This window comes from Porites lutea, chromosome 11, assembly GCF_958299795.1.
Source record: "Porites lutea chromosome 11, jaPorLute2.1, whole genome shotgun sequence".
In the NCBI taxonomy this organism is placed as follows: Eukaryota; Metazoa; Cnidaria; class Anthozoa; order Scleractinia; family Poritidae; genus Porites; species Porites lutea.
In genome coordinates, this window is record NC_133211.1 from 7,834,362 (window position 1) to 7,850,146 (window position 15,785).

Consider the following 15,785-nt stretch of genomic DNA (forward strand, 5'->3'; position numbering starts at 1 on the left):
TAGGCATCTCAAAGTTTATGATTTACCAGATTTAAGGGATCTCTCATATTAACTCTACACAAAATAATTTACCTCGCCATTCTCAAACGGAGGCACCTGTGAATAACTTGTTGTACATGTCACCGTAGTGTCATCCTTGAATGACTGAAGCAATGAGGAGGTTCCAAAGAAGTTTAAACATTCGCTGTTTGTCGTAGCAAAGTATTGCCAAGGTGTATATGTTTTGCCCCCATCTACAGATTTTTCCAAAGCCCAGGTTCCTGGACGAGGCGCATTTCCTGCTTTGACTATGACATAGGCTACCTGATATTCCTATAATTAAAAAAAAAAAAGACAAATAATAATTATTCACAGAAAGGACAGTTGAGGCATCACCCCTAAAAATCCAGTTGAACCACCTTAATAACCTACACCTTTAAGCAATAGACCCTTCAATGGTTCTTTTCAAGTTTTGATAAAGACTAGTTAACGCCTGAGTTGCACATGGAGGTTGGGTTCTTAGGAACCTGGGAACTGCAGCTGCCGACCCCTAACCCAGGTAGCAAGAACACCCCAAAAGCCTTCCCTACCCACAACTCAGCCACGAGCCCCGCCCGCCACACCCAGCCCAAGCATCCATCACACTGAACCAAGTTCAGTGGAGAAATAAGGACAACAATACCGTTACTACTAATAATAAAAGGTGAGGAGGGAGGGAAAAAAACACTAAAACTGAGCAATACTGAGCAAGATGCCCGAACACTACACACTGTAAAACTACAAGCACATGTAAACGCACATGCATAAATTGTATTTGTAAACTGCTGACTCAGGGGGCAGGGGAAATTGCCCCACAACAGGCCTAGTACAGCAACGCAAACCCTGGCAAAAACACCAGAGCGTAGGGTAACTGCCAGCTCGCCAAAGCATGCCGATAAAACGGTAACAAATGCAAATGCCACGCCAACGCCACACTAACGCCAAGCCAACTACTGAGCAGCTCATTGTTTAACCAAGTTAAATAAGTATACTTTTAAGTTTATTTTTTTAGAACCATGCTGGGGTTTTTCAGCCGTCCAATCAGAAGTACAGAATTTTTTTGCCCAAATATTGAATCAGAGAATTGGAGGTATCCCCATCAAAAACTTAGCTAATAACGACTTCTTCAAGTCCTAAACAGTTCTCCAAGTACATCTACAACTCCATTGAGACATCTAAATTTGTTATATAACATAATCAACAAACAAAAGCATTTATATTTTCAGGTAGTGGAGCCAATGAGATCGTTGTCAGACGCATACAAATAATTTTCTTTGCGAATACTTTCTGTAAAAAAATCTTTGTGCTCAATAAGTAGTTTTGGATCTTAGTGTTCATTGCATAACATGCTATATTTTTATTCTGATTGGACTTTGTGCATTGCTCTTAATATTAAGATAGCAACCTTTGAAAACTATCAGGTAAAAAATAAGGTTGACATGTAATGTTGATGCAAACTCCTTTTAGCACATCAAGTTAAGCTAGACCCGTAAGATGCTTATCATGATTAGTCAGGTTCCGATTTGGTCAATTTTACTTCAAAAAACTTTAATTGCCCTTTGAAGCCCTTTGTTTACAACGCCATACAAAGTTTTCTTAACACTAGAGCTATAGCCTCGCATATCAGTGATTCCATAATAGGAACTATATCTTGATCGGTTCTCAAAAAAAAAACGAGAATTGGAACAGAGTTATACACTTCGGGGTTATATATATGCTTCTGTTTACAACAAATAACCTTCAAATTTGGCACTTTCCACTAATTTTAAGGTGTTCCTTTCAGCTGTGTTGACGGATTTTCGGCAACTGATCCCAGTCAAACACTGAAAGAACCATGGAAGAGTCTATTTTATTATAGCGTAACAGAAACTGCAAAGCATGGCAAGCAATTAGCAAGGGCACTGGGATACCATGACACATGGTTACTGGTCATTTTGATACAAAGCCATTTCGACACAAGTCGTTTCGATACAAGCAGGGTTGTAAAAATAAAAATAGTAGAAGAAGCAGTCGGCTGAGTTGTCAAAGTTAGTGGCCAGTCCAGGGATATTTCATTTAAAAAATGCCATCCGTAAAGAATGCAGAGTAGCAGAGTAGGCAGCCGATACTACTAACCAAGTAGGCGGGGATTTTCACCAGCAGCTGGCTACTTTTGACAACCCTGTACAAGTTTATTCAGTCGAATTGTCAGTAGTTTCATGCTTTTGGCTTAAAGAATGAAGAATAACCACCCAAAATATTTTTCTTGTTCACACACAAACTATACTTGCAGCGATCATCGGTCGAAATGACTGGTTTCCTGACACATTCCTTGGCTCGGTGAGAAATTCCTTTAAATTATCTTACAGAAAATGCCCAAGCTTTGTAACGTACGTTGAAAACACTGTGAACCTTTAAAGACTTCGGATTGTATACTTAATTTTAATTTGTCGCGCTTTCAAATTTCAGCTTCAGAGAAAACCTACAGAGGCCGCATACCGTGTATCTTTGAATCACATTCCATAGGGCAAGATTTAAGGTTCATGCAGGTCACTTAAAAAACACATCCAAATAAACAGGCTTTTAGTAAAAATGCTATGCTAGGCTCGCTATTAAGGCTCACGGTTTAATGAGGCTGTCTTTGCCTCTTTTTGGAAAATTTTTGCGAGGTATTTGTGACCATGACCTAAGGAATGTGACCTGAAATGCAGGTTTCCTTCAAGAGATCTGCGGCAACGCTGAGAAAGAATTCATACAAATCTCGAGACCAAATTATGGATTGCGCAGTTGGCCGATCAGGTCGATGAGTTGTACAAGACAAACTGAAGCTTAACTGCAGCAAACCACAATTCTGTCACTTAAAAAGAAGACGATTGAGGATAATAGCATATTGCGATCAGCATAAAAACGGCGAACACACCGACCTGTCCCAAATCGATTGTGATGTTGACTTGTTGATACTGAAGTCCTCTGGAAAGCGGGGGTGACTGCCACCAATTTTCAGTTCCATCAATAGCGTATTCTATCGAATGATTACTTGAAGGTGTCAATGGGTCACAATAATCGCAGGATAGACCAGAGATTGCAAACTTTCCCGGCACGGTCGCCAATTTGCAGAAAAGCTCTTTCTCGCCTACGCCAACTCCACACGTTGAAGTCGCTTCGATTTTCTTGCCCTGTGCGATGTTGATGGCTGTTATTTGACCATAAGTTAACTGTGGACTAAATGTTAAGGCCAGAATCACAGGTAAAACGATGGCAAGTAGCTTTTTCATGGCCGAAATCATGGTTCGCGCTCGATCCACACGACCACGATCAAACTCGGCAAACTGACAACACAGGACCCTTTGTCTGAATTGATGGGGATCAGATTTCTTTGGGCGTAGAAGGAGGCAGTGAGAGGAATTTCCGGACTTCCCGCTATTTTACACCACGTTTTCTCTAATTCGCAATTGGTCAAACCATATGCGGTTTCGCTGAACTCTAAAATCCAGAGGCATGACGATGTAGTAATGCTCGTCAATGCTGCAAACACGAACAAACACATAAACTTAAGCTTACCGGAAAGAAATTTTCCGATCATAACGGAATTAATGTACACGTGAATCATCGCCAGATATCACAAATCCTTAATTCAGCTAGTCAAGACCAGAAGACGAAGTAGAGTGGAAAAAAAGGCCTAAAAATGTAGCAGTTAATTGACAATTCTCCACACTGAGGACAAGAGAGGAAAGTGTCTGCCTTAGGCTTCGCTCCTAGCTCGCAAGACGTGTGAAGTATGGGAAGGAGAGTCCTCGTGTGCACATTTTGTCACGCCCTAACCACAGGCCACCCACACAATCTTTTAGTATAACCGAAGAAGTTTGTATAAGGTAATAATAGCATGATTTGTAGTGATATTTGGCATAAATACCACGAGTGATATTTCAAGCTTGTTGAAATATCAGGAGTGGTTTGCCAAATATCACGTACAAATCATGCTATTATTTGTTTATGCTACTTATTTCTGCAATACCACTGTTCTAAGCCAATCAAATTGCAGAAATTCCTCAAGTAGTAGTATAATATGGTAATTGCTGTTCCTTAATAGATGTCCTTCTATTAAGAGGAACAACAAACAGCGAACTCAAAATCGCTCAAAATACCACTTCTCAGGCAAAAGGACGGCAATTGACCACTGGTTAGGGGGTGGAGGCGTATGATATTTCAGACTATGATAGTCTATATAAAGACTCTAAAGGAATCCATAAAGTCACTGATGTGTATACTGTTAAAATACATCTGATCTTGTTATGCATCGTGATAATGATACGTTCACTTTCGGTTTAGTAAGACAATCAGTATCTAGCCCGCGTGACAGTCGCTTTATGAGCCAAGCGAGGCGAACGCGGCATTTTGCGCGAATCGCGAGACGAGGGGAGGAGACAAAAATAAAGCTTTATTTTTTTCTTCTCCACTCGTCTCGTAGTCTCGTAGTTTTATTATGCAAAGCATGGCGAACGGACGTGTCTCTCTTAGCTCCGGTCTAAAAGTTTCTGAATTGAAAGACAAGCTTGCCGAACTAGGTCTTTCTACCCAAGGAAACAAAGACATACTCAGGGAACGATTACACAGCTTCTTAGACGCTGGAAGTAGCAATGAACAAGATATTCATGTTGAAAATCCACCAAATGAAACTACGATGGTCGCGGACGACACTGAAATGGACGATGAAATCGCTCCTTCTTTGCGAACCGCCTCAGACACCGACGGCTCGCTAGCTAACTCAGATGACTCTGAAGACTTCGATATACGAACCAAGCTAAATTCTAATTGCAAAGACATTGAACTTCTAAAATCTAACTTTGAACGGCTGAAACGGTCGACTGACCTTCCCGCCAATTCCAGCCAAGTCGAAGCATTGGAAAATGAAAAGGGCTTTAAAAATCCAGCTCAAGGACGTCGAAGCCGAGCGAGACTCGCTCAAACTGGCGCTAACATGTGTAGCTAAAGATCTGAATGGTCTTATCTACAACCAAGAGTCAACGGAAAAAAATCAAAAACCCCAAGAAGCAAGCGAGAAAACCTCTGCTAACGATGGCCCTTGGGAGCAAGTTGGAAAAAGGAAACAAAGAATGCAAATAAGATCAAAGCTAAGAACAAAAATAGCCCTTCACTGGAGAAGAACAAAAGTGGCCCTTCATCAAATGAAGAAACAATCATTGCAGGCGATTCAATAATCAAAGGATTGCGAAGGGACTTATTAAGTCGAGCAGCAAAACGGCCCGTAACTGTAAGAAGCTTCCCTGGTGCAACAACCGCCGATATGAAGCATTACCTACAACCGAGCTTGGAAGCAAAACCGAAGGCGATAATTCTTCACGTCGGGACGAACGATCTTAAAATTCATCATCTGGGCGAAATGTCGCGGAGAAGATTGTTGACTTGGGCAATGTTATTGCAACAAATTCACCTGACACTAAACTGACCATCTCTGCAATTACACAAAGATTCGATGAAGACTCGCTCAAGAAGAAGATAACAGATTGTAATAAAGTTTTAAGAACATTTTGTAACCAACATGGTTGGAGCTTTGTCGAGCATCCAAACATTGACGAGACGTGTTTGAACAATCACAAACTGCACCTTAACAAAAAAGGTATTGCTATTTTAGCTAGTAATTTCGTAAATAATATTGTTCGTTGACATGATTCCTATTAGACTCCTATTCAACAACTGTGGCGACACCTAATTCCACCACCACAACTAGTGCCAGGAGCAATTCGAATCCTGATTTTATATTTCCCAAGGGTCGTGGGTTTAAAATGGCTAGCTTAAATATTACAAGTCTATTGAAACATATAGATGAACTTCGTATCGTATTAGATGGTCAACCCATTGATATACTAGCTATTAATGAGACGAGACTCGACGGGAGTATTTCTGATCAGGAGGTTAAAATTGTGGGTTATGATGTCATCCGTCGTGACAGGACCGTTAATGGGAGATTTGGTGGGGGTGTATGCTTCTATATTCGTTCGAATATAAATTACGTAGTCCGCGAGGATTTAGATAACGAACTTTTAGAAATCTTATCGATTGAAATTTTAAAACCTAACTCAAAACCTTTTGTTGTTACCTCGTGGTACCGACCGCCAAATTCACTTATAGACCTTTTCTCGAATATTGACTCCTTGTTAGCAAGACTTGATTCCGAGAATGTTGAACATTATCTTATGGGTGATATGAATTGCGATTTGCTGTCCAGCGAAAACATCTATGCAAGGGCTCTGTTAAATGTTACCGATATTTATGGCTTAAAACAATTAATCGACGAGCCTACTCGAGTCACACCCTCAACAAGTACCCTAATTGATCTTATTTTCACCAGTCACCAAGACAATATTCTCTGTTCTGGGGTGACACACGTGGGTATAAGCGATCACAGTCTTGTTTACGCGTACCGTAAAATTTCAATCCCGCCTGTTTCTAAAGGAATCAATTTGATCAGCTATAGACAATTTAAACACTTCAACAGCAATCATTTCCGTAATGATGTTTCGACGCAACCGTGGGACGATATCAAAGAACTGTACGACCCCAATGACATGTGGAAAAAATGGAAAGAATTATTCCTAAGTGTTTGTGATAAGCACGCCCCTGTGAAAACTAAACGCACCCGTCCCACCAAGTCTCCTTGGATTACTACAAATTTGAAAAAACGAATGAATTTCAGAAACCGGCTAAAGAAAAAGGCTGTTAAAACTAAGGATGCGTCCTCTTGGAATCGATTCCGGAAGGTCAAAAATAAAGTAAATCAGGAAATCAAGGCTGCTAAAAGGGCCTATTATAATAATTCTTTTAATAATTATGCCGGTGATCAACGTAAGACCTGGAAGACCATCAATGAATTGACTTCCCGCAAATCTAATAAAACAATAATAAATGAAATTCAATATCAGGGACTAAAATCGAGCAATCAAGCAGAAGTTGCTGAATTGTTGAACACTTTCTTCATTGAGATTGGACCAAGGCTTAGTCGAAATGTTTCGAATGTTGATACCACCTACAAAGAGTTTCTTTGTGGAACTTCTAAGGAGTTTGTCTTCAAGGAAATAACATCTGCTCATATTTATTCTCTCCTTTCAAAACTTTGTAAATCAAAGGCCACTGGATTAGATAGTATATCAGCTAAATTATTAAGGGAGTGCCCTGATCTAAATGCCGAGTCTCTTACTTTAATATTTAATCAATCACAGTTGACAGGAATTTTTCCCGATGAGTGGAAGTCGGCTAGGGTTACTCCATTGTATAAAAATTCTGGTAAACGAAATGATCCCACCAATTATCGACCAATATCGGTGATCCCAGTCGTGGCCAAAGTATTTGAACGGGTAGTCTACGACCAGTTGTATCACCATCTTACTGAGAATCGTATTCTATCCCGTTACCAATCTGGTTTTCGTTCTTTACATTCTACTGTAACCGCATTACTCGAAGCTACCGATAGCTGGGCAGTGAACGTTGATCGTGGCCTTATCAATGCCGTTGTCTTCTTAGACTTAAAAAAGGCTTTCGACACAGTTGATCATCATATCTTATTAACGAAATTACAATATTATGGATTACGCGGTTCCTGTCACGAATGGTTTACTTCGTATTTAAACAATCGTACCCAAACTTGCCAAATTAATTGCTCAATGTCAAACCCAAAATTAGTTACATGTGGTGTTCCCCAGGGAACAATTCTTGGACCTTTATTGTTTTTACTGTATATTAATGACCTACCTAATTGCTTGCATTTTTCACAACCTAGAATGTATGCCGATGACACCAGCCTAACCTATGCCAGCGCAGATTTAAAACTCATAAATGACTGCGTTAACGACGATTTAAACAAGGTGTATATATGGCTATCGGCTAACAAACTGACCCTTAACTTGACTAAAACTGAGTTTATGTTAGTTGGGTCGAGGCAGAAGCCATCAAAGCTTTCTGAAACTCCTTCTTTTATGATAAACGACCATCCCGTGATGCAAGTGTCAACGGCAAAATCTCTTGGAGTGCATATTGACCAAAACTTAAGCTGGGAATGCCACATACAGAGTATTTGTAAAAAGATTGCTTCTGCCTTGGGTGCAATTAAAAGAATACGACATCTTATTCCTTTTAATGTATTAATTAATGTTTACGACAGTTTACTTCAACCGCATTTTGATTACTGTAATGTCGTATGGACCAACTGCGGCATTGGTCTTTCCGATAAGCTGCAGAGGCTCCAAAATCGTGCAGCCCGTATTCTAATGTCCGCTAATTCTGATTGTAATGTGGACGATTTGTTCCTGGCACTAGGTTGGCGTAAGCTTAAACACCAAAGACAAGTATCGACGGCTATTATGATGTATAAAACCGTACATGGGATGACTCCCGACTATCTAACATCTAAATTTGTATCTCGTGACGAAATAACTTCTTATCGATTGAGGAATACTGAAAATAAATTAGTCCTTCCACTGCCCCGTACCAATTATTTAAAGAAAAGTTTCTCCTATAGCGGAGCTAAGCTGTGGAACAGCCTATCCCATGATTTAAGATCTGCAGATTCTTTACATGATTTTAAACGCAAACTGTGTCGCAACAGTTTTGAATGAGATCATACATTAATACAGTTTTACACGGCATCCTTGAAAAGCAGCTTTTATTTGTAAATAGCTAGGTAGTTAAAATTTTATGAATGTATTTTTAATCAGAGTTAGTTTAGTTAGGTATAGAGCGGTTTTCACTTGACTGTCGAAAGGGATTGGTTTTGGTTTTGGTTTTGGTTTTACTACGCCCTTTGGTTGGCTAGTGTATTTACTTTGGTTTTGGTTTTACGACAGTCAAGTTAAAACCGCTCTAATAGATCTTAGATTTTTTTTTTTTTTTTTTTTTTGTACATGCTGAAGGAACCTTAACCGTGTTTAAATAAAGTTATCTATCTATCTATCTATCTATCTCCTACGTAGGCGATTTTAGTGAACATATTAAATTCTGCAAGCAGAATACTGCAATGCTGATCGTACAGCATTGCAATATTCTGCTTGCAGAATTTAGTATGTCTCCTTTTCATTTTTGCTGATCTGGGGCTCGTTTCTCGAAGGTCCCGATAATTAACGGGCCCGGTAAGCTGTCTCAGTTTACAGTAAAGATCGAAGTTTCAATAGTTTTGCATCTAACATGATAAAACTATCAGTTAATGAAACAAAATGGAGTAGTCTGCTAGCCAGGACCTACGCTCTTATTCTTTATATTTCGATTTGAATATTTGGTTTCGGGCCCGAAAAGTTACCGGGACGTTCGAGAAACGGGCCCCAGGTCTTTGTAGATCCTACGTTCTCCGGCATATTCGTTTGAGGTCCTTTGCAGTCCTTTGTGGTTAATGTTTGCTTTTAGTGAAGCTCGTATTTTTTGGGGAGGGACGAAATACGAGCTCCTCTAAAAACGCCTACGTGGGAGGCTACTCGTTTCGCGCTTCGAGAAAAATGCCGCGATTGCCTCGCTTGGCTCATAAGTCATAAAGCGCCTGTTATGCAGGCTAATCTGTATCTCAAAGGATAATAGCTCGACTTTCTTAAGTTGATCAAATTTAAAAGCATCTCCCAGACCAACAACCAGGGTCTTTAAAAAACTGGTAAGATTGCTAGCTGTCGCGTCGTTAGTTAGGCGGTGACATCAAGCCGTTGGCTTTGTCTCCTTCATCCTCTTTTACCAATTGGAGGGAGAAGTACATGTAAAAGAACCCACACTGCTGTTCGAAGAGAGATAGGGACATAGACCCCGGTGCATGATGGGTTCTATCTCTCATGGGGGAACGGGGGAGGGGACTGCTACAGCCCCGCAGTAATTGGCGTCATGCACTCTTGCGGTGACCCTGCCAAAACTGGCGACCCTAAGTTAATAAATTAACAAATGCGAAAAAAAAATCTCTCATCGCCAACAAACATGAGGAAGGAACAACTGACGTATCCCTAAAACGGTCTGCGATTGAGTCTTTAACAGGGAGTAAATGAAATTTCTTTACAGCGCCTTCAAAAGAATAGGGGGCTCTAGCAGCGAAAACGTCAGTATGAAAAGGCATTCGCGTTTTTTCAAACATTGTCGCGTTTATTCCAATCTGCTGAAAATGTCAAACGTCCTCCATAAAGCGTGAAATCAGGCATTTTCAAGTCGTAGTCGTGCCGTGACAGCAAAGAAATGTACAAAAAAGCGTGATGCACATGCAAAGTTGTTGTTTTGCTTAACAAACCCATTGCTTTTTTTGGCGTTCTCGTTGCCGTCGCCTCTGTCGTTGCTAAGGCTCCCTAATAGGGATTTCCGACTGCAACGACAATGGGGACGTCAAAAACGCAATAGGGTTCATGAGCAAAACAAGCATAACTACGACGTGAAATAACCAGATTTTAAGTTAACTTGGGAACGGGAACGGCAAGGCGCTAAATTCTACCATCTCTGTCAGAACTCGGGCGCGGTTCCTTCTCTTCAGCTCCAACCCAAATTCCCTTTTTTTAAGATAAAAAGGTCTTCATTTCCTGTTGTCTAGAATAAACAAACTCAAATGCAATTTCATCCACTGACAATATTTTTCACCTGTTTGCCCCCGGAGAGACCACGTGACATTGCTTTTATCCCATCAGTCCTTAAGCGCGCGCAAACATGGCGGGAATCGTGAATAGGGTCTATTGAGCAGTAAGAGGCTATAAAAGTTTAAAGTAAGTTTATAGAGCTGCCGTCAAATCAGTGTTGTTGTCAGTGATGTTTTCGAATACTTTATTTTAAAAAAAATAGTACTTATCCTTGGGTCTATTTTTCAACGCCCCATTTGACGCGGCAACGTTAATTTTATGCGGCATTTTTTCCAAATTGCGGATATCCCGCAAGGCCGCGCTCTAGAGTAAACCCTGCAATGGTGGTCTCTTAAATTCCCATTCGGAAGAAATGTCCATTACACTGTTTCGACTTATATTATAGGGTGCGACATTTTTTCGCTCTACCAATTGCAAAATTATGTCTCCAGAATAAGATTCATCGCCTTCTGGAGAGGAAACAAATTCACAAGATGTCTTGGCAATAAGGCTTGTCATCGTTGAATTCTACGGTACACTTTTTCTGTCCTTCCTTCCGTCTTTGCAACAAAGCGAGCTGCGGTGAATAGAAAGTCACTTAACCTTAAAAAAACGAGAAAGAACATTACTGCAGAAATGTCCCAATGACTTTTGATACCACTCTTACAGAAAAAAAAGGGGTTTCTATATTCGACATACTATGGACTATCTGAGAACAGAGAAGCAAACCTATTTATCACTATTACCTGTTCAAGAACTTGCCAACGGCTGGTTCAACGCTGCCATTTTGCACTAGAGGTACTATCCTATAGAGAAAAAGGTTCAGAATAAATTTCTGGTTTGACTGGCCACATCTGCCACATTTATGAGTTCAACAGACCCATAACCCGATATATTAAAACTCATACTTGGCTGCGAGGCTTTGGGGAATAAAACAAAAGAAATCATCTTGAGGTTCAGTAATGAATAATACATTTTTTTGTTTTATTCCCCCAAGCCTCGGAGCCAGTATGAATTTTAATATATCGAAAATGGTCTATTACATAGTTAAGGAGTATATGAGAATTAGAGATTAACTTTTTATAACGGAATATATGAGCATTTTGCCAGGACAAATCGAGGTATCCTCAATGACAAGGTAAAAGTAAAGGCACCCACGAGCCAAAGGCCCAAACGACCGGAGCTTATCCCAGTTTCATTAGCATGAAGCACCTAATAAGAGTATTGCTGCTCCACCCCTCGGATGGGATGCTAGTCCGTCGCAGAGTTACCCCCCAGCAGTATGTTGCTGGTACCCATTTATACGCCTGGGCCCAGTTGTTCGAAAGCTGAGTAGTACTTAATCTGGGGTTAAATTTAACCCGGATTTCTTTTTCTTGTGTTCAAAAGCATTTTCTCAGATAATTTTCTCTGTTATTTTTAAAGCTTCCAATCATCAACTTGTAGACAAAAAGAATTAAAACTGAAATGCTTTTTAAGCTTTCAAATCTGAATTCAAATCTTGCACTAAGCCTGGGTTATCTTAATCCAGCTTTGAACAACTCAGCCCTGGGTGAAGAGAGACAAAGTGGAGTAAAGTGCCCTGTCTAAGAAAACAACGCGAAGAACGAGGCTTGAACCCCAGACATCCAGATCCAGACTTCGAGGTGTTAGCCACTCGGCAACACACACCTCCACAAATGACAAGGTTGCCATATAATAAAATTTTATTATTAAGGTGGCCATATGGCAGGGTTTCACAACAATTCTCGAATGATGGAACACTGACCTAAACCACTGTGACACTTTTTAAGCCTGATATGAAATGTGATTTGACTGGCATGTACGAGAATAGCCATTCTTGTATGATGTAAATTCTAACAAACTTTTTTTGTTTATACAGCTGTAGCAAAATAGACCTTTTTACCGATACGGTGGCCATATTGAATTAATACAATTTAAGGAGTATTATAGGATGCCCCAGGTTGCATTAGCACATTTCATTTGTATTTTCGAGCACTTTTCGGGACATTTTTTCTTAAAGTTTTCTTAGAAGAAGATTGTAATGGGAAAAAAGATCCTTGTGCCATGTTTGGAAGTAATAATGGCCCCCTGGGCATCCTACAATACTCCTTAAATCAAATTAATTCAATATGGCCGCCATATCGGTAAAAAGGTCTATTTATTACCTTCTTTCTGCTCTTCTACACACTGATCTTGCTACATGTAACATTGCACTACTCTTGCCACCTGACTGAAAGGAAATAAATAATGTTGGGAGCGTTCATCACCATTTTGAGCCTGATATGGAAAGGTTTAAGTTTATATTTCATTCTGAACTGCTTACTGGCAGAATAAAATTTCTCAGTGGAGGAAGCTGGCTATGGTATGTGTCTATCCATTCTTCCAATATGTCTGCAGTCTCTGGGTTGAATTCAGTTTTTTCTGTGAAAGTAACAAAATATTATTAGTAGAGTTCTCACACATTTTTGGACCAGGAATTAAAGGATTTTTCAATGAATTTCAAGGAGACAGTTCTCACGATTTTAAAGGACTCCATGCTTTATAAGACAAGGCAATCATTATTTATTCCAAGACATTCAAGGACTTTCAAGGAACACATAAATCCAGAATACAGAGTACTAATATTGTTGAATTTGCAAAAATTCAGTTTGGTCTAAAAATAAGGGGGGGGGGGGGGGGGGGTCCCCCGGGCTCCTCCCCTGGATCCACCACTGTAACTTTTCAGAGGGTCAAAAGAAAAATTATGTGTGTCCTGATAGAAACTAGAGTCTCAAGATCATAAAAATGCATCCAAAAAGAACACTAACTTAGGGTCCTTTCACTTGAGGACTGTCGAGGAGTTGCCACATTTGCGCCAACATCTTGAAGAATGCACTGGATCTACAGGCAATAAATACCAAGTATGGTTGAATTCCCCTCATTGTTTATGATAAGCTCAGATTGCCAGTAAAACTATACATGAGTGCTTGTCATTTGGCAAAAAAATCTGGTTCAACATGACCAACCATTACAGGTTGTGTGGGGAAGATAATTTTAAAAGAGAGAATGAGTTTTTTTCCCAAAGCTGTTGCAGTGTCACAGCAAGTCTGGCACAGCTTATTTAACAAGAGTCAAAACAACTGGCATCAAATGTTCAATAATATTGGACAAACATCTTGTTAAATGACTGTATAGATGGGCAGGGATTGCTGGTACAGTGGTACACTGAAAACAATAGGGCCATGAAATCCTTGGCTATAACAATAAGCTTAGTGTTGTATTATTGAAGTTTCTTATAGTCACCGGCGATACTAGCAACAAATTGATGATGTTTGTTAACAGATGATCAAAGGATAATTTATGACTGGTGGAATAGTGGCACAAAGTCTACACAAAGTCTAATATTAAAGGACTTCATTTTTTGAAATAGCCCCAAAAACTTTGCTCGATTTTTAACTCAATTTAGCAAAACTTTCAAAATTTATTTTACCATGATAGAGCATGGTACAATGATACCTCTTCAAGCTTCAAAACGACCTCTTTATGACCTGCTTCTTCACAATACTCACGTGCAACTCTGCAATGTTAACAGTAACCAAAAGTAGTATTTTATGCGGTGAAAGAATCATCAACATAAATAAATGTAACATTTCTTATCTTACAGGAACAGTGCGTCTACCATAATTGGGCCACCTAGACAAAATTGACCAATCAGATAACAAGAAAACAATAACACATTCTGAGGCAGTTAGTTTTTGATTGTCAATCAAAATTACCATGAAAAGAAATTAACAACATGGATCAAAATCAACCAGTATTACAATCTACAGATGTGACTCAGAAACTGGTAGAAGCTTTAACAAAGTTAAAACTTAAAGGTTTTACTGAATCTAAAATTATTTTTACCTACCCAATAAAGCTAGACAGTTCATCAGTAGCTCCTAGTGCTTCAAATAACACATCAGTTTTTAGCCGCCGTTCTCCACCATATGTACTTGTATATCCTATTCAATAAAATAATAAATGTTTTATTGAAAAAGTCCTAAACACTTGATTCTAAGAAGTCTGAAACTCAAAAGATGATTAAGTAAGAGCAAACAATATACACTAGGATATCAGAAGAAACACTTGTGTATTACCTTTATCACCAGTCCTGGTGTAAATCTTTGGACCTACAGTGCTGTTAAAAGTAACAGCAAAGTAAATTCATTTGCATATCAAGAAGAAGCACTACAGTTGACTCCCAATAACTTGTACCCTCGCTAATTCGAACCAGATGCTAACTTGAACCAAAGTCGATTTCCCTCATACATTTATTGTAATTTTACCCTTGATACCTCGAACCCTCGATAACTCAAACCTTCCGTTAACTCAATTTAATTCTTGTTTCCCTTCAAATAATTTCTATATAATTTGACCCTCAAAAACTTGAACCATGTTTAAGTGTGTGGCAAGTCGGAAAAAAGGAAAAACGGTGTACTACTGTAGAGAAGTCCGAAGCACTGAAATTATTTCAAAACAACCGTGACAATTCTTTATTCAATTATTTTGCCCATTCAGGTATCGCTTAGGGCTGTGTATAAAGAAATGTACAAAAAATGCTGTACGGTCTGATCCCCATTAGGGGTCAATGCAAGCTTTAGCCACACCCATGGTCTCTCTGCGTTTAGTTTTAATTTTCCGACGAGCATCCCCGTCAGTTTTTTCCCCCGAGGGAGTTGAGTGGGTTGAACTAACTTCTACTAAATGATTCATAGACTGCATGACTATAGGACTAAAAGACCATAGTTTGTTGTAATTTTAACAGGCAAGATAATTCATAAAGTGCATGACTGCAGGACTAAGGACAGCAAGTTGTAATGTTGGAGTAAAGACCTTCCTGACTAAAGAGCGTCTGCAGCCAAAAAGCCAACTACAAAATGAAAGAAGCGACTTAGACTTAAATACTTGTCGATAATTTACAGTAAAAAGTCACAGCAAAAGTAACTTTATTTGAAGATATCGTACCTTGAAGACATCCATCTTACCAGAGAACCTTGAAATAATATTGGTATCTTCCTTGTTTTGCCGGGAAAGGACAAAAACTGAGAAGTAATTCGGCGGGCAACGTTGGCCGCCATTTTGAAGTTCCTACTTTTGACGTCGTGTATGAGACCATGAGATGTCCAAGCTATCTATGCGAGAGAAGACTGGGTCCACGTATCGAACGAATTATTTTGACGAATC

General features: G+C 39.5%; 2 protein-coding genes across 2 annotated transcripts in view; both read right to left on the reverse strand.

Annotated features, from left to right (window-relative positions):
- LOC140951832 (laminin subunit alpha-like) overlaps positions 1 to 3,355 on the reverse strand; it is an 86,688-nt gene extending 83,333 nt beyond the window's left edge. The window contains exons 1-2 of the mRNA XM_073401184.1: positions 2,922 to 3,355; positions 73 to 312 (exon numbers count right to left, since the gene is read on the reverse strand). Of these exons, the coding sequence (XP_073257285.1) occupies positions 73 to 312; positions 2,922 to 3,284 (603 nt within the window). The 5' untranslated portion in view covers positions 3,285 to 3,355. The remainder of the gene's footprint in view (positions 1 to 72; positions 313 to 2,921) is intronic.
- Positions 3,356 to 10,768: 7,413 nt separating this feature from the next.
- Positions 10,769 to 15,692, reverse strand: LOC140951931 (corrinoid adenosyltransferase MMAB-like). Its single transcript, XM_073401308.1, has 9 exons — positions 15,567 to 15,692; positions 14,699 to 14,739; positions 14,470 to 14,563; positions 14,076 to 14,136; positions 13,388 to 13,460; positions 12,904 to 13,001; positions 12,746 to 12,810; positions 11,324 to 11,383; positions 10,769 to 11,180 (listed from the first exon to the last, which is right to left on the reverse strand). The coding sequence occupies exons 1-9, from the start codon at positions 15,677 to 15,679 to the stop codon at positions 11,093 to 11,095; spliced, it is 693 nt and encodes a 230-aa protein (XP_073257409.1). The 5' UTR covers positions 15,680 to 15,692; the 3' UTR covers positions 10,769 to 11,092.
- Between the last annotated feature and the right edge of the window lie 93 nt (positions 15,693 to 15,785).